The sequence below is a fragment of the Plecotus auritus genome (genome assembly GCF_963455305.1).
Source record: "Plecotus auritus genome assembly, chromosome: 13".
NCBI classification, from domain to species: domain Eukaryota; kingdom Metazoa; phylum Chordata; class Mammalia; order Chiroptera; family Vespertilionidae; genus Plecotus; species Plecotus auritus.
The window spans coordinates 13,513,576-13,536,815 of NC_137779.1; the positions used below are offsets into that span (position 1 = coordinate 13,513,576).

General features: G+C 45.1%; 1 protein-coding gene across 10 annotated transcripts in view; it reads right to left on the reverse strand.

Moving 5' to 3' along the window:
- The window catches only part of CLIP1 (CAP-Gly domain containing linker protein 1), a 99,400-nt gene that overhangs the window by 60,096 nt on the left and 16,064 nt on the right, over window positions 1–23,240 (reverse strand). For all 10 annotated transcript variants that reach the window (XM_080650679.1, XM_080650676.1, XM_080650677.1 and 7 more), the window contains exons 2-8: window positions 14,642–14,836; window positions 12,127–12,698; window positions 8,622–8,746; window positions 7,894–8,116; window positions 3,898–4,095; window positions 3,187–3,290; window positions 1,624–1,684 (exon numbers count right to left, since the gene is read on the reverse strand). In XM_080650679.1, the coding sequence (XP_080506805.1) occupies window positions 1,624–1,684; window positions 3,187–3,290; window positions 3,898–4,095; window positions 7,894–8,116; window positions 8,622–8,746; window positions 12,127–12,698; window positions 14,642–14,726 (1,368 nt within the window). In that variant the 5' untranslated portion in view covers window positions 14,727–14,836. The remainder of the gene's footprint in view (window positions 1–1,623; window positions 1,685–3,186; window positions 3,291–3,897; window positions 4,096–7,893; window positions 8,117–8,621; window positions 8,747–12,126; window positions 12,699–14,641; window positions 14,837–23,240) is intronic.

The following is a 23,240-nucleotide window of genomic DNA, read 5'->3' on the forward strand; positions in this document are numbered from 1 at the left end:
ATTAAAATTAGAAGACATTATGAATTAAGTGAAGGCCAGGCCCCCAGACAAAATTAATTTTGCCCGTTTTTGACAAAATTTCTTATAAAGTAAATGCACGCCTATGCATTAAACAAATGGATTTATAGAACTTAGTGATTACATACAATTTCTTCAGGATACACATGTAACTGCTTTGAAAGCCACATGCACAGAAATATTAAGGTCAATGTCTCAAGGTCAGATTATGCAGTTAGTATTTGAGTATATCAATAAGCATTTTAATCTGTAATCAATCTGTGTTAACAAGGAAAATATCCACACAGTTAAGGGCCCTCTTACATTCTCAGGATCTTCAGAAATCTGGCTCTTTTGCTATCAGTAAAAAAATAAAAAATTAAACAACAACAAAAGAGAGATTCAACTAAAGTTTCAATGTTAGGGTTTCAAAATAACTTTGATTAATTTCAAGTAAGTTTATCAGACAGATTATATACTAGCCTAGTGCTGATGTAAATATTTTCATTTGTCCTTCTCCCAAACACCATAGGCTATATTTCAAATGAATTGGATGATGATATGAAACTTCTAATGAAACTTCAGGTGTTTTTAAGTGGATGAGAATAACACAAAAGTAAACTAAAGAAATGTAATTGTACAATATATGAAATGAATGAAGACTTATTACTAATAATCCATTAAATCCTGGGCTTTATAAAACTAAAACTCAGAAAATGTTTTCCTTACTTTTTGTTAACTATAAGGATACATTTATTTCCAAGGAAATCAGAGATCCTATTTGGAAGTCCCTTGAAATGTAAACATGGTGTGGGCAGTCAACAGACTCTAAAATTGTAATGGTAGCATAAATGTATATTTTGAGAGCTGCACAGAAACGTGCCGTTTTTACTAAAATATTACAGATTAAAGTACCAAAAATCTGCAGAATTTGAAAATTTTAATAATTTATACTTGTCATATATCTAGCAGTGGTTTGAAAAGCATCAAGACCATTGAACTCTGGTGTCTAAATTTGAAAAAACTAATATGAATAATTGTTACGAGATGAGAAACTTGATTGTAAAGGAAAATCCCTATTAATTTAAAATATGCCATGGAAGTAAAAGAAGCTAAAATACAAATTGCTCTTGTTTTTTTCTGGTAATTACTTTAGTAAAAAGCTCAACTACTAAAACATATATTTATCCCTTTTACGGGGTTATAAAAGGTTTGTCCTGCTCAGTTGAAGAAGCAAGGCTCTGTTTCGGACTATTATGATGAAGCAAAAAATGCTTCTCCCAAGGAATGCCGTTTCTGGTCATCAGAGAGACATGGAGAGTCTCACTTGGGACACACTGCCAGATGTATGACTCGATTAACTCCAATTCGAGGTTTTTAATTTCAAAGCACAAGGAAAGAGTAGTGAAAACTTCACTGGGCCACAGGAGGTGGGATGGCTCAGTCCCAGGCTCAGAGGCTGCCCCATCACCTCTGGCAGCCACGCCCACAGCCCAGCTGGCCAGAGGCGGGGTTCCTGCCATCCCTCTGCTGCCTGTTCTGGCCACATCAGCTGGCACAATGATTTCGTCCACATTTCTGAACATGGGGACCCATAAACACTTTAGACAGCTGGAGGGGTTTTACCTCAAGGTCGCCTTTAGTAATTGATTCTTCCTCCACCCGGAACTGAAGATCCTCCACCTTCCTGTGGAACGAGACGGAAACAAAGCACTTAAGAAAATAACCGAGGAACAAGTGTGCGCCTTCACAGAGGGTGGGATGTCTGACACCGTAAACGTCGTTACTACCTCCAGTGGAACTCCGGGGAGGCCAATGCATGCAAGAGCTCCCTTTGCTTGCAAACCAGGTATCAATCGCCATGGAATGCTTAAACCGTGAACACAAAATTAAAAACAAAACAAAGTCATCTTCACCTCCTTCCGCTCTTACACTCAACAAAAATGACAACACTGGGAACCTAATTGTCTGGATAGTCCCCTTCCATCTCTACACTCACACCCTGGTAAACTTAGCACAGGGCCGTGGAAAGAAATGCCTCAGAAGCATAGAAAATCCATGCATCTTTAGGCCTCTGGTGTATGCACCCGAGAGCTCTACTCTTCCTCGGGAAGCTCCAGAGTTTTATCCAGGTATGCGTTCCAGAAGGCAGGGGTGAGAGCTGAGAAAAATCAACCGGTTCCCTTGGTCACAAGCACCAGAATGGATGTGATCAAGACAAGGTCTGCCTCTCGGGAAAAGGTCGGATGCCCTCAAGCTACTGCAGGGCTGGGAGGACAGTTCTCCTGCCCCGCAGTCAGCAGAGCCAGGGCAGGTTTCACAACGGAGCCAACAGCCCAGAAGGACCTGTCACCGTCGCTCCTTTACTTGCACCCGTACTCAGGAGGCGAGGAGCATGTCCTATGTACAGTGTTTCTCTGTCCAGTGAGAAAGTGGTTTCCCTGGTCAGAGGCTGCGTTCCACCTCCCCTGATTGTCCCCTCACCACGCAGTGTCTATGACCATCCTGATCACTAGCGACTAGGAAGTCGCTGTCAGAAACGGCAGAAGGTGGCATTAAGTGCGACAGCCGAGGACTAACATCCCATAACCAGAGATGTTCACATGGTTTCCAGGAAGATGTTTTTTGTAGAGAGATTGTTTTTTAACGGCTTCAAAACCCTTCTATCACACCCAAGGTTGCTTTCTCTCTCAGTTTAGCACCTGATTTCGTCCTGACCTGGAAAATTCCCTAACTTCCTCACGTGAGAGCCTTCTTTTCCTAATAAGGTACTGAGTTTCTCGAGGACAGGGACCTTGTATCACCCATCAGACATGATAGGATTTCATCAGCTACCTGGATAAATTCTAGGGAGCTGGGCCCAGCACCCCTCCCCAGGAATGACTCCACAGGGGGCTGGGTCTCAGTGAACGCCACCACACAACTAAGGCTGCCCTCAAGAGGATGCTTGGCACACAGTAGGTGCTCCTCAAATGATTGTTCAGTTAATCAGGCCATGTCTGGATGATTACAAACGACTCACAGGAAGTCAAATCAAAGCAAACCCTCCTCTCACAGAATGAAGACTTCTATTTCCACTGAACACGGCCATTCCTTTGGTTCTACGGGTTGACACCAACATGGTTGCTAATGGGAAGGAAGTTTAAAAGGAAAAGGCCACACGTGCCCCATGGGACAGTTTAGGTTCACCTTTTTTCCTCTTCGAGTTGGTTGAGCAGTTCCACTTTCTCCCTGTCGGCAGCTTCCACCATGGCTCGCAGCTGGTCCATCTTGGCCTCCAGCTCCAGGACGTGCTGGGGAGGCAAAGATGTCAGTGAGCGGCCTCTCTCTGACCCAGACAGGCCCAGGGACACCTCCAAAGAGCTACGGCTAAGTGGCACCATTGTGGGCTGGCGTTCCTCCAAAACCTTTAACGTTAGAACGCATTCTATGATTTTTAATAGGTTATTGTCAGCCGCATTCCCGGAGGACGAGGATGGAAACCACACCATGATGGCAGCAGAGGGCAATGTTACAATAATTCCCATTTATGGAAGCTAAAACTCATGCAGAGGATCATCTACAAAACACAAGTTGCAATCACAGGTGAAGTCCAATTAAGCCAGCTCACCTAGCACACACAGGCCAAAAGACCTGGACGTAAAGACCAAGAGGCTAAGGTGCACTCAAGAAGAACAAAACTCCGTCTTTATGATGATGCAAACTGGGACTCCGGTTCACAGCTTTCAAACAAGCCCAGCAAAGACATTTCTAGTGCTCCCAGGACTACACCCAAGACTAGCTCCCGGCACCAGGAAGGTAGTTCGGCCTCCTCCCTCAACTTAGAGCCGGCCACCATCTCTGCAACGCGATCAGCTTAGAACCTGTCACCATCACCACAAGGCCAGCGCCAGACTTCACCTGGTCGTGTCCGTCCCGGGCCAGGGCTAGCTCCTGCTCTATTTCCCCCACGTGGCTCGTGGCCTTGGCCACCTCCGCCCTCTCTAGATCCCGTTCGGCCAGCAGCTGCTCAATGTGCTGCTGCTTCTCTTTCAGGGCCTCCTGGAGGGCGGTGGTGCCGGAGATCTTCCTGGCGTACCGGGAGGAGGTTTCGGTCAACTGCAAAGGAAAGTGAAAGAAGTGAAGGGTGATGACGCCACGAGGGACGCGGGACGCGGGCAGGAGCGATGCATGCAGGGCGGGTGCCTCCTCAGCAAAGCGAACGCGCTGCCCCAGCTCTCAGGCTTGCCAATGACTCGGAAAGGCTCTTCATCAAGAAAGCAAGACAGCATGCGAGGCCTCCTGTCTGTAAATTCCACAAAGAACACATCAACGCAAAGAGGCCGTGGACCAATCAGGAAGATGTCTAGAAGAATGAGTGGCTCAAGTCAAAGGTACCCTGAGCTCAGCCGGCAGGGCCTTACAGGAATCTAGAAAAATTCCACAGAACCCATTTAACACGTTTCTCTCCACTCCGTTCCGACCTAAGCTTCACTTATAGCTGTCTTCTTGTTACGGCATTTGGGGCAATCTTTTGATCGTCAGACTTGAAGTTGAGACCAATAGATCCCCTTCTGCATCACGAACCTTCCTTCAATTGATTAAATAGTTGGACCAGTGCCAGGACTTTCTTCATCTGTTTCAGAGTGAAAGGCAGAGGCGACCTCGCCCAGCAATGTAGCCTTGAGGAGCTGAATGCCCATCCCCAGAGAGATTTACAAGGACAAGATGAAGAGGAGCACTGATCTGGAGTGGGTGAGTGCGCGTGCAAGGACACACATAAGAGGAGAAAGAAAAAAACATGAGACGAAAAGAAGGAGAAAGAGATTTATGGACCAAGAGAAGTAGGGGAGGGAAAGAGGGTGAGAAAAAGGGGGCATGGAGAGGGAAGGGGAGGACAATGAGAAGTGGGGGGGGAGTGACGTGGAAAGGAGTGGATCAGCAGGGTTACCTGTTTCACGTGCCCGAATCCTCCATCCTGAGGCTAACGTCACATAAAAGCACAGAGCAAAGAACCTCCTACTACATGTTAACAGATAATTGGGCAAGTCGAGTCCTATTCTTCCAAGCCCAGCTTTCGAGGCCGGTGGTCGAGAAAGGGCCTCACTCACTGCCGGGCGCTTGGCGAGTGTGTGTGCAGGGCTGTTCCCTCAGCAACCGCTAGGTTGCGGGCCACGGCAGCCCTGACTTCACCTTCTGCAGTTGGGGCCTCACCTGTGGCTTGAATGCTCTTCTCTTAATCAGTCTGAGGACAGGGATCTGCCATCCCCTCCCAGTGAGGCAATTTGATGACTAGGAGAGGCAAGGATCCAATCAAACCCGAGTAGTCCTTTGTGGCTTCTATTTAGTGAAATTGCTTGAATTACACATACTGGGAAAGGGGGAATTCCTGTTCTCTCTTTTACCATTTGACCTTGACTTTCCCGTTTCATTACATGTGTGGCTAAATTATACGCTCCCATACCAACATTTCTTCCTGGAGACACCAAATCTGAGGTTCCTGCACAGAGATGCCCCAGGGGACTGCAGCAAACGGCAGTGAATTTCAAGGGAAACAGCGACACCTGTTGGACACCATGCAAACTACAGCTTGAGGCAATTCTGTTTCAACAGGCTGTGGCTAGAAATAAACACTAAAGATTTATTCAAGGGTTTTAGGGTTTACAAACTGGAAACACAGGTAGAAAATACCCTCTGAAGAAATAAAAATCTAAGAGTTCTTAGTGCACATTCTTGAGAAGGATCCGTCCTGAATCCTTAGCCTCTGGATGGGTCTGAGATGGTCATCTTCCGGACGTTCCGTGGTCTGGCTAATGGGCATCAGGTGGTCTGGACACGTGAACATTCTTTCCTAAGAAGTTTAAGTTCCTAGTCTAATGAATGAATTGTTTCCTCATGCCTCAGCCGATGCGATTTTAGTAATTTAGCCGCTTGACCACAGTGACATCATTTTATTTCTTCACGCCTCAGGTGGTCATACATATTCCTTTAGATGACGTCATGTCTTTCCCAAGCTGGGTTTGGGCTACTGCCATGACAGAAAGCAAGGACTATGCCAACAAAAGTCTGTGTGGCACCGAAAACGAGGGCGATGGTGCTCAGGGAGATTCCAAGATTTGATAGGTGCCCAACAGTAGCATACAACCTGGTAGTGATGAGTTATGGTTATTCAAGAATGAATTTAAAATAGTTGTCCTTTTAGTTAATAGGTATCATTTTTTAAACAGCTACCAACTCCTGAGACATAAATATTAAGTTATTTAAACCTAATTACTTAATAAACAGAACTTTCAGCTACTTCTCTTGACCTAGGTCCACCATGAAAAAAATAACTGAGACACTAAAGCGACTGTGAACCCAGGAAGCCTGGGAATCTCTGTGCCCAACAACAGGTCATTTTGCAGGAAAGTCTTTGGACTTTTTTATATATATGAGTAGGATTATGTTGCTGAGATACATTTCTAGGAAGTCACATTTCAAATTTTCTATATTCTTGGCATATTCTTCTATCGTGATTTTTGACTTAGAAACCATAGCTACCCTGTATAAAAGTATTTTTTAAAGTAAGCTGTTTTGCAAGGCAAGAAGACTCCTTTTTCTTTTGTTGACGTCCTTCCCTGAATGAACTGTCAGAATTGGTCTGAGAGGGGAGGCTGGGGGGAGCGAGGAGAGCTCGGCTATTTTCCAAGGAAACGGACTCATGATTACAACGTCATAGAAATGACTCAAGAAAGAATTCCTAACCCAGACCTGACACCTCTGTGGAATCGTCCAGGATTGACAAAGCCGACGAGACATCCACGTTGGAGTTTGCGGACCCCTGGAACAAGGTGTTGTGGGCACTGAGGTTTTTCACCTCCACTTCGTTGCTCCTGGCAACCTTTTCCATAAAGTCCATTTGTAACTCTTCAGATGCAAAACGAAATAGTCCAAGCGGGTTTTTGCTGAACTGATGAGGAAGAAGTGCACCTGGGCTGGCGGGCAGAGCAGCACAACCCCACTCAGGGCAGATCCCTCTGCCTTGCCTTCCCCTGCCTGATATCACCCGAAAGAAGGCAGACCGAGATCACACCACTTAGCATCCTGTCCGTAGTTCACCATCATTATGCAGAGATCCCAACTCAGCCCAGAGGACAGCACTGCCGTTGCAAACTTCAACGGCATTTGCCTCTCTTCAAGTAGGTAAGCGTCATGGCAGGGGTTGACGCCAAAAAGGCATTGCTTTGACCCTGATGAAGCGCGCGTTATCAACCAGAATGAGACGCTGCTATTTTATTTTAATTCTGATGACTCTGTGTTTAGTGATCTAAATGGGGAAAGGGGGAGGGGAGAGGGGAGGAGGTGGGAGGAGGACATAGAGAGAGAAGACTAAACAAAACATAGCTCTTCCGAGCATCCTTTCAAGTTCTACAAGTTCCCTTCTGTGTCCTCTGGCCCAGGTCGGGAACACTACCCACATTATCTGCTTTCAGAGGGTTAGACTGTATTCATGTCAAAATTCCAAGAACATGGCTTTGCTCAAAATACTTCAGTTCCTAAAACTGTCTAAAATAAGAAAGAGACCTACGTCCTTAAGGAAAAGGATCCCCCCTCCCACCCCAGTTATCCAGTCTTTCTTGTGCCCAAAGTAATTTCTGAGAAAAGCAGTCATCTATCTCATCGATGGGTAGTGGCTAGATTCACCCAGAACTGCTCCATCGTGAAGCCTTAGGAATCGGAAAGGGGTTGTTAAAAACTATTTTAAGACGTGTTTTCTTGCTAGAGTTTTATTCTGTGACTCTGGCAAGGACATTCACGAGCTACGACTAACGTTCAGCACAAGGGCGAGGGGCGACTTAGTATTTCTAGAAGCAGAGCGGGTGCACTGGCTGCGAGCGCTGGGAGGCAGACACGTGCAGTGAGGAGGGGGAGGCTTACTAATCCTGTGCGACTGGGCTTGCTGCTCACGGAGGAGGCCACCGAGCTCAGGGAGCTGAGAGAGGACGCCGATGGGCTGCGCTTCAGGCTGGCAGGCGTGGTGGCCATCACTCGCCTCACCGCGGCGGCCTTGGCTTTGGCTGGCGTGGTGGAAGGGAAGCCGATCTTGGTCACTTTGTGGACGGGAGCAAACAGGCCATATTTGGGTTGACACTGAAAATACCTTGAGAGAACAATAATAAGGACAGTAACCAAAAAACTTCATTAAGAGAAACTGTAACGAGAAAGCGCTCCTAACTCCTAAGTCGTGACTGGTTTGCTGTCAATTCTACCGATCAGCTGAGGTGGATGGGGGGGGGGGCGCGGGGGGGCGCACAGCAGGCAGCGTTCACACGGATGAAGGCTGCTAAATAACCTCAGCAATGTTTTAGAAAACACACTCATAAATAATAATGTGATGCGAGAGGCAGAATTGCTCATTGGTACTAAAGTAACACAGGGAATGAATATTTCTACCGTCAGATAAACACACAGAGAGGAGTTCAGCAATACAGTGATCCGCTTCATAAAACCTTGCCAGACGAAGGGAGAAGGAAACCCAACCAGTGTCTAACGCTGGCAGCTCTTCAAGACACCCATTCCCATGTTATTAGACACAACGGGCGAGATCTGCTCGGGCACCTTTGCGTGCAAGAGTGAGACAAGATGGTGCCCAATTCCAAACAAACCTTGTGCCAGCAACAGCCCCGTCATTCTTCCCGAGAGGCTCATCTAACTCCACACCACACCACTCCCCCTTGGCAAAATCCGTCTCCCCGAGAAACCGGACTACACCAGCTTTAGTGCCACCGACCTGGAAGAAGAGAGCGTTAAAATGAGGAGCTGAGCATCATACCAACACTTCATCTTCTCCAGTTCCCACCAATGACGGCGCACTGCGCACCCTTATTTCTATCAGCAGGCTGCCTTCCCTTCTCCACTTCCTTTTGGTTTATTGTTCTTTCCTTCCTAATTTCTTCTTCTTCTTTTTTTGGTTAATTCTTACCCAAGGATATTTATCCATTTATTTTTTTTAATTATTTTATTGATTTTCTACAGAGAGGAAGGGAGAGGGATAGAGAGTTAGAAACATCAATGAGAGAGAAACATCGATCAGATGCCTCCTGCACACCTCCCACTGGGGATGTGCCCGCAACCAAGGTACATGCCTTTGACCAGAATCGAACCTGAGACCTTTCAGTCCACAGGCCGACCGACGCTCTATCCACTGAGCCAAACCAGTTAGGGCTTTCCACTGATTTTTAAAGAGAGTGAAAGGGAAGGAGAGAGGAGAGAGAGAGAAACATGGATGTGAGAGCGACACATCAATTGGTTGCCTCCCGCACGCACCCCAGGCATCTGCCTTTAACCAGGAATCAAATCCTTGACCCTTCGGTGCACGGGCCGATGCTCTAACCACTGAGAAACAACGGACAGGGCTCCTTCCTAATTTCTTAAGACATATACTGTTTATTTTTTGCTTTTTAATACTAAAGGCATTTATTTCTACCTTTTTCTCTGAATATAACTTTTTTATGAGTTTGGGATGACACATATTTTCCTCCAACTCTGTTTAATCCTTTTTTATAAAAGTTTAGAAACATTTTGCCCGGCTGGTGTGGCTCAGTGGTTGAGCATTGACATATGAACAACCAAGAGACCACAGTTTAATTCCCGGTCAAGTCACATGCCCGATTGCAGACCTGATCCCCAGTAGGGGGTGTGCAGGAGACAGCTGATGGTTGTTTCTCTCTTATCGACATTTCTCTCTATCCCTTTCTCATCCTCTCTAAAAAAAAAAAATCAGTCCTGGCCGGTTTGGCTCAGTGGATGGTTGGCCTGCGGACTCAAGGGTCCCAGGTTTGATTCTGGTCAAGGGCATGTAGCTTGGTTGCGGGCACATCCCCTGTAGGGGGTGTGCAGGAGGCAGCTGATTGATGTTTCTCTCTCATCGATGTTTCTAACTCTCTCTCCCTCTCCCTTCCTCTTTGTAAAAAATCAATAAAATATATATTTTTTAAAAATCAATAAAAACATGTATTTAAAAAACTGTTTTAACAGATAGCGTAGGAGTCTACCATATGTTAGCAGCTAGCTTGCTCATGCCAACGAGACCCCAGCACTAGATTTGGCACATCTGACCTTCTAACACTCTTATGGCATTCGGGGAATCTACAAGCAATCACCTCTGCAAAACTGGCCTCAGTTTCCTTCCCACTCCTACACCACAGCATCCAGAGCAGGGCGAACCAACATCATGCGAGAAGAACTCAGCACATTAGCTAACGATGATGCAATCTCCTCAGCTAATCTGCTGAATTCTTTGGGGGTGAGTCTAAGTCACTGTCATGATGACTGTTTTTCCAAGAGGCATCTAACAGGCTGTGGGCAATAAAATCTCCAAGCAAACCATGGGCTTCATTCAAATCTGAAGCTTTATTAAAAAAATCACCCCAAAACAGACTGGCAACACTTCTCTAGATGCAGTAATACCATATACATTTACCTTGGGGGGGATGCCATGCCAACATGTTTGTTTACTTCCTAGAATTGGCAGTTTTCTTATACTTTTTCCCCCACCAAACCTAAAATTCCTTTTATATATATATGTGTGTGTGTGTGTGTGTGTGTGTTGTTGTTGTTGTTGTTGTTGTTTTATTGATTTCAGAGAGAAGGGAGAGAGAGAGAGAAATATCACTGATGAGAGAATCATTGACCAGCTGTCTCCTGCACACCCCTTACTGGGGATCAAACCCACAACCCAGGCATGTGCCTTGACCGGGAAGCAAACACCCTTCTCGTAAACTCTTGTGAGAAGAGCAGGGATCAATTCTGCAGGGCTAATGAGTGGGTCTGCAAACAGGAAATAGGAAACAGTGAATCCTTCTTGAACTCTCCAATCTATTCATTATCAAATCCCAAACAAGCCATTTAATCTCACTGGCTTGGGTTTATAAAGCTATAAAAAGTCCAATGAGTGGTAATAGGGCTTGTTTCACAGGAATTTTGTGAGCAACAAGATTTTGTAAGGTGGCTTCTTAATGACATCTTTTTGAGCCTCCCCATCTATAACATATGATGGTAAGTAAACCCCCTTAAAAAGGTAATGTGACAAGAGCAGATGATGTATAGCAGATATTCTCTTATGAACTCTATTTGACTAGGACTTGAATTAATTTTTTTTTTAACTTTAGTTGGTGGAGAAATAGAACTTCTTGTGCATCATTAAAGCAAGAAAAAAAATGTTTTTAAAACTTATAAAGACATCTAAGTCCACTTCTGAGCCTATTTTGTCAAGTAAAATTACCTTATCTATACTAATAAAAGGGTAACATGCTAATTAGAGCAGATGTTTTCCGGATGACCTTCCGGATGTCCTTCCGGACAAAGCCACAACAGCTGTGAAGGGCCGAGGCATGGCTGCGAAGGGCCCAGGCTCAGGCCAGCAGTGGCAACAGCAGCAGGTAATGGGGGCAGCACCTTCCCCTGATCTGCCAGGTCGCCTCCCGCAGAGGGAGGCCAGACTGCAGCTTAGGCCGGGGCTGAGGCAGAGGCGGTTAGGAGTGATCAGGCCAGCAGGGGGGCAAGTTAGGGGTGATCAAGCCGGCAGGGGGACAAGTTAGGGGCGATCAGGCCGGCAGGGGGGCAAGGTAGGGGCAATCAGGCCAGCAGGGGGGCAAGTTAGGGGCGATCAAGCTGGCAGGGGGACAAGTTAAGGGCGATCAGGCCGGCAGGGGGGCAAGGTAGGGGCCATCAGGCCAGCAGGGGGGCCAGGTAGGGGCGATCAGGCTGTCAGGCAGAGGCAGTTAGCCTAAACCGGCAGTCAGACATCCCCCGAGGGGTTCCAGATTGGAGAGGGTGCAGGCCAGGCTGAGGGACGCCCCCCTCCTGTGCACAAATTTCGTGCACTGGGCCTCTAGTTATTTATAAGTTATAAACTCATTCTTTTGGCTAAACTGGGAGATAAAACTAGGATTACTGCAAATTTATACTCACAACTCTTTTCAAACTACATGGCGAGGTTCTAATTTGCAGCATGTTTACACATAAACTGAACCACTAGAAAAGCTGATTCATTTCTCTGTTAGTGAGTGGTCATTCCTCCAGAGCAGACTCTGAGCCTGTATTTCTAACCACTCATCAGTGATTACATCTCAGTTCAACACGACGACTTTGGCAGGTTTCTGGACTCACCAGTACTCTGTCTCCAATTTTGAGTTCTCTCTCTCCTTTCTTGACCGAGCCAGCCTCTGAAAGGTTGGAGATGGATTCACTGGCAGTTTTTGTGAGGTTGCTGATCGGAGGTGTAGCAGAAGGTTCCTTTGCTGTTGGCTGGGACGACTTCTGAGGAATATGTGAGGGGGTGGCTGGGGAGGAGGCTGTCATGCTGGCTGCAGAAGTGGACAGAGGCGAGGTCGTTCTGGAAGCCTGAGCTGTCTGCAGGCCACTGGCTTCATCTTCAGCCTGCACCTTCCTCGTCAACTTGGAAGGCCGGGTGAATATGCCTTTTAAAGGTTCACACTGGAAATACCGGACTCCTGCCACCGAGCCATCATTCTTGCCTATGGGTTCATCTAGAACAATTCCGGCCCACTGGCCTGGTGCGAACTGAGTTTCACCCAGAAACTGTATAAATCCAGGCTTATTTCCGTTGACCCAAACTCGCTCCCCAACTCGGAAGTCGTCCACAAATTCCTCTTGTGTCTCAGAGGAAGGGGCGCCTGATGCTTTTTCACTGGATATTGCTTTTTCTACTGGAGCTGCAACTGGAAACACATGAAAGGATCAGAAGAGACCGGTTTCACATTCAAGCAGACCTAAAGGGAAATACACTAGAGAAAGTCAAAGTGCCCTGTTTTCCTTCCTTTCCTTCTTTTTTAGCAAGGAGGCAAAAATTACTGGCTCCATCACTACCATGGTCAATGCTGTTGAAACTCAGTGAGCTGATGAGATTTAATCCTTACTTGCAATTAAGATCGGATGAAGTTAAAACAAGAAAGAAAAAAAAATGTAGTCCTTGCCCAGCCGGTGTGGCGCAATAGTTGAGCATCGACCTATGAAAAGGAGGCCATGGTTTGATTCCCGGTCAAGGCACATGCCTGGGTTTCGGGCTCGATCCCCAGTAGGGCGAGTGCAAGAGGCAGCTGATTAATGGTTCTCTCTCATCATTGATGTCTATCTCTCTCTCCCTCTTCCTTCCTCTCTGAAGTCAATTTAAAAAAAATTTTTTTAAATATATATTTTTATTGATTTCAGAGAGGAAGGGAGAGAGGGAGAGAGATAGAAACATCAATGATGATAGGGAATCATTGATTGGCTGCCTCTTGCACATCCGCCACTGGGGATCGAGCCCGCAACCCCGGCATGTGCCCTTGACCGGAATCGAACCCAGAACACTTCAGTCTGCAGGCCGACGCTCTATCCATTGAGCCAAACCAGCTAGGGCAAAAAAAAATTTTTTTAAGTAGTCCTTTTCCAAAGTTCATAATGCAGGTCTGATTTCATTCTTTCCTCCACCCCCAAACCTGAACGTCATGAACAAATACCCACTCAGAGCCACTGAGGTGGGCTTCGTTCCCACATTGAGTAGCCAACGACAGCTGACAAGACTAGGACCATTTGACTAGAAACTGGCATTCGCTTGGGCGAAGGAGGGGTTTTTTGCTGTGGTCCCTATCATCATTACTCCAAGACAACCAGAGTGACCCATTTCTTTGCTGGCGGAGATGGCGGTCACAGCAAGGCAAGAGAGACAGCATCTGGCCCCATTAAGGCAAGACGACCTTGTGCAATCTCTACTCTGTGGTAAAGACAGAAGTTACATTTTGCCAGAAATGTGATATTTACACTGAAAACGCATTCATACACTCACCCAGCAAGCATTTAACCAGTATTTAGTGTGAATTGGCAAAGAAAGCCCACATTCTTCATCACTCTACCATTTCCTAGGCCCATTGTGATCTTAAGATGTCACACAACCCCTCTGAGCTCAATTTCTTCGTCGGTAAGGGGGAAGTAATATCTATCTTGAGGATTTTTTAAATATCTATCTTGAGGATTAAATGAGAAAATGTATTTATTCATGCTGCAACTGGTTTTTTTGAGCTCCTGCCACTCTGGGACAAGTCCTAGGCATGGTTCTTCACGGGGGGACAGAGCAAGACAACACAATCATGCCCTCATAGGGCTCAGTCTAGAGATGAGGAGACAGGCAGTAAATAAAGATACACAACAGCTCGTTTCAGGGAGCTTAGGTGCTGTGGAGGAGACAGCACCTTTGGGCAGAGCAGTCAGGGAGGGCCTCCTGGAGAAGGTGACATCTGGCCCAAGACTTGATGAATAGGAGTCAGTTGTGCAAAGATGGGGACGGGCGGGGCCTGGCCGGCGTAGAGCAGATGATGAATATCTCTTTACACTATACTAAGGGAGTCCGCAGAGTTTCGATTTGTAAGGATCTAACACCCAAGGTACTTCATTTGACTACTCTTTTATCACCTGACACTAAATCAAGTAAAGATAACCTACAACAAGGGAAACTCTTCACTGATTCAGACTTTTAGCCATAAGATGCTATTCTGTTCATCAAAACATTTTCAAATATTTTTCAAGAATGTGAAGTGTTATAAGATTGCCTTTTTAAAATCTTCACACTGAAGCCTTCATGTGGGGCTATAATTTCTTTGCTCTGGAGGAAAACGTAAGGCATTACCAGCAGTGGGTGTCTTCAAGGCTGTGCTGCCAGGCTTAAGGATCTTGGTGGGGACCTTGAGCCCGCTTGGTTTGAGCACACTCATTGTCCTCAGTGCGGCGGAGCGGCGCTTCCCGTGCCTGCTGCCACTACCTTTCCCCGACCATGGATACAGCTGTGGGTGCTTCTAGAGGGAAGTCGGTCTCTGGGTTAAATCTGCAAAGAGAAAAACACAAAAAGAGCTTAGAATCTATAGGAGAAAAAAGGCAGCTACAACAGTTATTATTAAAGCAGCTATCACAGCCTCAACTTTTTCTTATCTATGATAATAAACCATCACTACACTGAACCTAGGAACCTAGAAAATTCTAGATACTGAAAACACAAAATGCTAATGCGATGAATTTAAAGCAATTTACTATTCTGAAGGTAAGGAGCTAACGGCAGCAATATATTACACATGCAAAAGGGAAAAGAAAAAAGGTGGTTGTGCCCTAACCAGTTTGGCTCAGTGGATAGAGTGTCGGCCTGCAGACTGAAGGGCACGTACCTCGGTTGCAGGCTCCTCCCTGGCCTTGGCCCTGGTCAGGGCTCATGCAGGAGGCAACCAATTGATGTGTTTCACTCACATTGATATTTCTCTCTGTCTTACCCTCTTGCTTCCACTCTCTCTAAAAAAAAAATCAATGGAAAAATATCCTTAGGTGAGGATTTAAAAAAAAAAAAAGGAGTGTTCCCGCCCCACTAACAAACTGAACATAATTGAATTTTTTATGCCTATGCTCACTGAATCAAGAGTTTTGGACCTAAAATAAGACAAATACCCTTCTTCCCCATCCTTCTCAACATGTGAGGACCATAATACACACAACATTATAATTTAGAAATAATTTTTATGTGTATTATTATCCCATAACACATAGAATATTATAATTTAGAAATAATTTTTATGTGTATTATCCCATTTGAGCCTTATGACACTGTGCATTAGCTACTATTCTTATCCTTTCTTAAATGAAGGTGCGCCTCAGATTAACACATACTATTTTTCTTTCATTTGGCTAAGAAGCAGATGTGAACTTGAGTGTGATTTTTATAGTCCTTACAAGAGACCATACACAATTAAAAATACTAGTACCAGCATTACTAAAACAACCTACATGTGTAAAGCACCAAGAATTCACAAAGCACACATATAAGTCAGTCACATTATATTATAATCTTGCTTTCCAAACTATAAGATGGCAATATCTATATATATAAAGGCCTAAGCCAGTGGTCGGCAAACCTCGGCTCGCGAGCCACATGCGGCTCTTTGGCCCCTTGAGTGTAGTTCGCGTTAGAACCATTTCTTCACAATAGACTCGCCCAGGCCGAAAACCGACTTCGGCACATGGGCCACGAAGTTTCAATCACACTGAACGTGCATGCCCGCATGTGGTATTTTGTGGAAGAGCCACACTCAAGGGGCCAAAGAGCCGCATGTGGCTCGCGAGCCATGGTTTGCCGACCACTGGCCTAAGTGACCGTTCAACTGGTAGCTATGATGCACACTGACCACCAGGGGCAGACACTCAACGCACAGGCATGGAAACATGGAACAGCTAATGAATCTCAGAGGGAAGGGGGAAGGGAGAGGGCGGGAAGAGATTAACCAAAGATCTTATATGCATACTAGAGGCCCAGTGCACGGAGGTCCCTTGCCATGGCCTGCGGGGATGGGGCTGAAACCAGCAGTCCGACATCCCCTGAGGGGTCCTGGATTGCGAGAGGGCACAGGCCAGGCCGAGGGACCCCACCGGTGCACAAATCCATACACCGGGCCTCTAGTCTATATATATAAAAACCTAAGCGACCATCCGACCGACTGTTCACCTGGTAGCTATGACACGCAATGACCACCAGGGGGCAGATGCTCTGACCAGTAGATGAGGGAGCCCGATTCCTTGCAGAATCGGCCATGGGTTAGGCTGCTGCTGGGGCACTGTCAGCCCCAAATTTGCTTCACCCACACCCTGGACCCAGAGACCAGTTTCGGCCCGATCCCCGCAGGCGAGGCCGAGGGACCCCACTGGTGCACAAATCTGCACTGGGCCTCTAGTATAATATAAACACCACCCCAGAATCCTGTATTTACACCACTGATGCCACAATTCTAAGATTTTTTCAAGCCAAGAACCACTTATAAAATGCTTATCTCTAGAACTCGACTCACTTTTAAACAGTCAAAAATAGCAACTATTTTGCTTGCACATTCTCAAAAGGGAGAAACAGGAAGAGCAATCTACTCCCAAGCACTGACTACCGGTGAGGGAAAGGGGTTCCAGGACACAGATGGCTCAGCTGCACAGCCCCTCTGACTCGCTTCCTTCTCATGAAAAGGTTTACAGTTCCACCTAAAAACAGGGAAGCTTTGCTGCTAAACATCAACACTAGTCGAACAGTGTTGTTTATTTCTGTGTAACGTACAGGTTTATTTTAAGAGACAAAAAAAGCCAGGCCTGACATAAGCAAAAATCTTGAACTAGATATAATATCCTAGTTTGTGATTTAACTCTGAGATCTGATCTAAATAACAAATTTAAAAGGGCAAGGTAATTTATTTCAGGGAAGCAAATAACCTTAGAAGACCCATCCTCTTTGGTAGTTCCAAAAAAAGAAATATACTTTTTATATATCTTAAGAATGTACTTTACTCAAACTTAAGATTCCAGAAAGCAGGACTGTTCTCCCATGCCCCCCCACCCCCACCCAAAAAAAAGTGTCCTACCCTCTAGAAGTCAAAGTTTGGTACACATGTGAGCATGTTAGATTTCAAGTGATCAGAACAATGCTAGAACATAGTAAACACTACGAATGTTAGCTATTATTGTTTCCAAGAATCCAAGCACCCTGCTTTCCTCTCAGATACAACCTCTCTCACTACACATTATTTGAACTTTCAGGAAAGCACATAAAAAATCTGTCTTCTGTTCTAAACAAATTTTCAGAGGTTGGGGATATAGTTCAAGACCATAGCCTTCTCAAGACATAATACATATGCTTACTGCACTTATTCCTTTTAATAAGCAATCACTTCAAATATGCCTCATAAAGGTAAGAATATTAATAATATCCAGATAAGGAATAAATTCACTTGTAGTAAAAGAAAACAAAACAAAAACACAATGGGTTAGTTAGCAGGACCCTGAAGGAGGGGGAGGGGGGAAACCCCGTGACTTGAGGAATGAACCCCAAGTTTGGAGGTGAAGCCAGGGCCACCTAACACTTGATGCAAAGCACACAGAGAGGTCCCCGTTCCAGCTGACCCAGGAGACGAACGGTGTCCGTTCAAGATGCCTCTGGGATCAGCCCCCTTTGCTACCACTCACTACCGTTCACACACCGTCAATAACCCTGGTTGAAACCATTTTATTGTGGCTTAAAAAATCATTAAATTTTTTTTCCTGCTTATGAAATTATACCCTTCCATGAAAGAGATCTTGCCAAGGGAATAGAAATTCAAAAGTGAAAGATTCAGCTCCATTCTTCCTGTATAAGAATAAATGCTAAAAGCACAGAATTGCTTTTAATAATGAAAACTGATCTGAAGCAGTTACATACTGTCCCCGTAACTAGGCGTTACTATTAAACCAGCAATTTCGTTTCTACAACCTCTGTGGACAGGATGGCTCATTTCTAAAGAGCTTTGTTATAGACAACCCAGTTAGAGATGCATTTGAAAGGGAACACACCTAATGAATCCATAAAGGGCTCCTCGTCTCAAAGAGAGTAAATACTTTAAGACTATAGATCTTATAGGTTTAAAAAAATTTGGACATGTGACTGTTACAGAGGGGGGGCGGGATAGGAAGACAGGACGATGCTCAAAAAATGGGATGTTGAGTATCTTTTATATTGACATGCAGGGAGAAAAAGAGGTAACAAAACAAAAAAATGGGGGGGGGGCATATAATCTCCCAACTTAAACTCACAGAATCAAATTTGGAAGTATCCAAGCACCCCGGGGTCCAATATCTACTTAAAGGGTGGGAGTAGATAATTTATCAAGTGTTTGTACAATCCTTAAGAAAATTATATGTATTAATCCTCAGAGACTAGGTTTCTGGGTATTTGTATAAACCAACACCTTTTCTTCCAACTCCAACTAAAACTGGTACAAAGAGCAAAGCAATATATATTAAAAGCAAAAGGGGGTAACTCAATTGTGATGCATGTGAATTTAGGTATCTGGGTCACAAATAATTGTTACCACTGATAACCAAGTCTCATCACTTCAAATGTTTACTTGCCTGGTGCTATAGATGTATTTGCACTGAATAAAAAATGTTACTTTTATTTGCAGGGAACAGGAAAACTGATAGCAAGTTTCATAGCAAATATAGCCATGATTATTGGCAATAGCAATGCCATTGCCACAGCAAATGGTTAACCATATACTCATTCACACAGTAAAATACCTCTGCGCTACTGGTGAGTTTTCTGTTTTTAAATGTCCTGCCAGAGGATGTTTTAAAACAGTGATTTTCATTATGCAATCTTTTTCAGTAAACTATGGAGGGCCTAATATCAATGTCTTTGCTTTTTATCTACACGAAGTCACAGAAAAGTCAACACAAATCCGGCAATATGGGACAAAGCAGTACCTCATGGTGTCTGAAGAATCAGGCCAGGCCTCAGCTCATATCCTGCCAGAAGCTGGGCAAACATTTTGAGCAACCCTGGCTGTGAGGTCATGGTGCTGACCTCACAAACAGGAATTCTGATGCTGGTCTAGGCTGCAACCACAGCACTTTAAGGAAAAACCAGAAGGCCCTGTATCCCTGAATCTAGAGCTGATGACTCAAGAAATGTACCTTCTCTCCCAACAAATGGTCCTCCCATCTCAGATCAGCAGCATTTTCCCCACTGCTGGCCTGGAAAGCAATGCAGGTAAGCAGAGAAAAGCGCATCCACCTAAGAACTCAGCTCGCTGCCAGGAATGTGTTTTTATATCTTTCATGTTTGCAAGTTTTCATTTGGGTTCAGTTTGAAACACCTTTTCTTAGCATTCTCTCCTTGAAAATTAAGCTATGTTTAAGACGTCTGAAAACTGAGTAGGAAGTAGTCAGAAAGTTAAAGTATTATCCCTGCCTTGCCATTCTAATATACCACAAATTTTACCAGCCTCAATGTTTACTGTTTGCTAAGGGTGAGGATTATGATGTGTAAGCAAGAAGTTCATTTCAAAAATGCAAAAGTGCAAACCTCACCATGGCTCTGCACTAGTCCATCTTTGCTGAGAAAAGGCAAAATCGCCAGATGTTATTATTGTTGTTTTCCCCTCCTCCCTCGTTGTGGCATTTGCAAGCCAGCATAAAATAAGAATTGGTGAAATTTTATTAATATTTCTAAGTAATGAAAATTCTGAAATCAGAAGGAAATATAATAGAGGATGAATAATAATTATCGGAGAAACCAAGATGGCGGCATAGGTAAGCACCTAAACTGCTGCCTCGCACAACAATTTCAAAACTACAACTAAAAGACAGAACGGACACCATCCAGAACCACAGGAAAGCTGGCTGAGTGGAAATTCTACAACTAGAAGGAAAGAGAAAAGCTCACAGAGAATTGGAGGTACGGCAAAGGGTCTTTGTGCGCCCAGAGAGGAAGGGAGGCTGAGAGCCTGGCTGACTTTCTCTGGCAGAAGGGGGAAGGAAGCCCCCGACCGCACTGAACCCCAGTTCTGACTGCACTGAACCCCAGTCCCGGGAGAAACCCTGTGGACCCAGGCTCATACAGGGGGAGTCTGGACTGTCAGGTAGAGAGAAAGGCACCCGGAGACTCGGAGCCCCGGGGGAGCCCTGGCGGGCAGGGGTCTGGAGGCGCGCGCGCCAGTGTGCACAAAGGCTGCGGAGGTTGCCACAGGCTTTCCCTAGCAGAAGGGAGTCGGAAGCTCCTGACTGCACTGAACCCCAGTTCTGACTGCACTGAACCCCAGTTCCAGGCGAGCCCCTGGGGACCCACGCTCTTACGGGGGGGAATCTGGACTCTCAGGCGGAGACTCGGGAGCCAGGGAAGGCAGAGGTCTGGAAGCACGCGCGCAAGGGCAAGGCTGACTGGAAGCCAAGACTGTCTGCTCCGCCCTGAGACTCCACCCCATCCAAGCTGAGCACAGAGGCTATTGCAATTTGGCAAGTCTAATCCTATAAGGCTGTCTCCAGCACCGAACTTCTCCCAGCATAGACACAGCTGATCCTTACAGCCAACTGGCCTGGAGGTCAATTCCTCCCAGTGATACCAACAACAATCAAGACTTAACTACAACAAGGATTTACACACAGTCCACAAAGGGGTGCACCAAGAGTGTCCACCTCAGGTTAAATGGGGAGGCAGACCCACTGGGCCATATAGGAAACCTAGCACACAAATCTACCCTACCAACTCAGGGAAGCAGTGAAAATGCGGCATCAAAGAAACAGATCGGCAAACGAAATGCGGCAAACGAAAGAAATGGAGGAAAACAAACGACTGGATATAGAATTCAAAACCACGGTTACAAGGCTTTTCAAGAATATCCTAGAAAAGGCCGATAAATATAACGAGACCCTCGAAGATATGAAAAAGGACCAACTAGAAATTAAACATACACTGACTGAAATAAAAAATATTATACAGAGACCCAACAACAGACTAGAGGAACACAAGAATCAAGTCAAAGAATTGAAATACAAAGAAGCGAAAAACACTCAACCGAAAAAGCAAAAAGAAAAAAAAAAATCCAAAAAGTTGAAGATAGTGTAAGAAGACTCTGGGACAACTTCAAGTGTACCAACATCAGAATTATGGGGGTGCCAGAAGAAGAGAGAGAGCAAGATACTGAAAACCTATTTGAAGAAATAATGACTGAAAACTTCCCCCACCTGGTGAAAGAAATAGACTTACAAGTCCAGGAAGCGCACAGAACCCCAAACAAAAGGAATCCAAAGAGGACCACACCAAGACACATCATAATTAAAATGCCAAGGGCAAAAGACAAAGAGAATATTAAAAGCAACAAGAGAAAAACAGTTAATTACCTACAAGGGAGCACCCATACGATTGTCAGCTGATTTCTCAACAGAAACTATGCAGGTCAGACAGGAGTGGCAAGAAATTTTCAAAGTGATGAATAGCAAGAACCTACAACCAAGATTACTCTACCCAGCAAAGCTATCATTCAGAATTAAAGGTCAGATAAAGAGCTTCACAGATAAGAAAAAGCTAAAGGAGTTCATCACCGCCAAACCAGTATTATATGAAATGCTGAAAGGTATTCTTAAAGAAGAGGAAGAAGAAAAAAGTAAAGATAAAAATTATGAATAACAAATACATATCTATCAACAAGTGAACCTAAAAATCAAGTGAATTAAAAACCTGAGGAACAGAATAATCTGGTGAATATAATAGAATCAGGGGCATAGAAAGGGAGTGGACTGATAATTCTCACGGGGAAAGGAGTATGGGGGGGTTCAGGAAGAGACTGGACAAAAATCATTCACCCATGGATGAGGACAGTGGGGGGGAGGTAAGGGCAGAAGGTAGGGTGGGAACCGGGTGGAGGGGAGCTATGGGGGGGGAAAAGGAGAAACAGTTGTAATAATCTGAATAAAGATTTATTTAAAAATAAATAAATAAATAATAATAATAATTATCACCAGGTGCTGGGATTACTGTTAGTTTTTATATCGTCTTTGTGTTTTTTTTTGGGGTTTCTCAAATTTTATCTAATAAATAGGTATAACTTCGTAAGCAGAAAAAAAAAGAAGTAATGATTTTTGAGCCACAATAAAATGGTTTCTTCAACCAGGGACTTAGGAAGCAGACTCTACTGGACTGCTTTCTTTATTTTCTTTCTTCTTTTTTTTCTTTCTCAATATTTTTCTATTTTTTTATTTTTATTGATTTTTAAAGAGAAAAGAGGGGAAAGAGACAAACATCACAGTGAAAGTGAAACGTCCATAGGCTGCCTCCTGCACCCCCCTTACCCGGGGTCGACCCCGCAACCTGGGCATGTGCCCTGACCTGGGCGCAGGGAGATGCCCCACCCACTGAGCCACACCGGCCAGGGCTCTCCTGGGCCGCTTTCTACGTAGGAACATAAATGCGGCACAAGGCCAGTATGAGGCGTGGATACCCCTGCGCAGTAGGTAAGCTGTTCACCAAGCCACTGTTCCTCCCTAGAGTAAAAGGCCACATTTCCCAGCTCACTGTGCGGCTCAGTGTGGCCACGTGACTAAATTCTAGCCAATGAAAACGAGAGGAGCGTGTGAAATGCGCGTCACTTCTAGGCCCAGCACAAAACCTTCCCGCGTGCAGTGCCCCGGGCTCTCGGCCCTTTCGCTGCTGGCCTGATGAAGACGAGCTGGGCAACGTCAAAAGCGTGGACTGAAGACGGTGGGGTCATAACGTGGAAGCAGCCTGAATCCCTGAATCCCATCTCCCCATTCCCGCATCAGGAAAAATGGACTTTTCTGAAACGGAAAATAAACTTGCACCTGTAAGTCACTAAAATTAGTGGGGTTTGTCACAGCAGCTAGCTTATCTTACCTAATACGGTGGCAAAAAAAGGTAATAAAAACTTTGCTCAGAGTTTTGC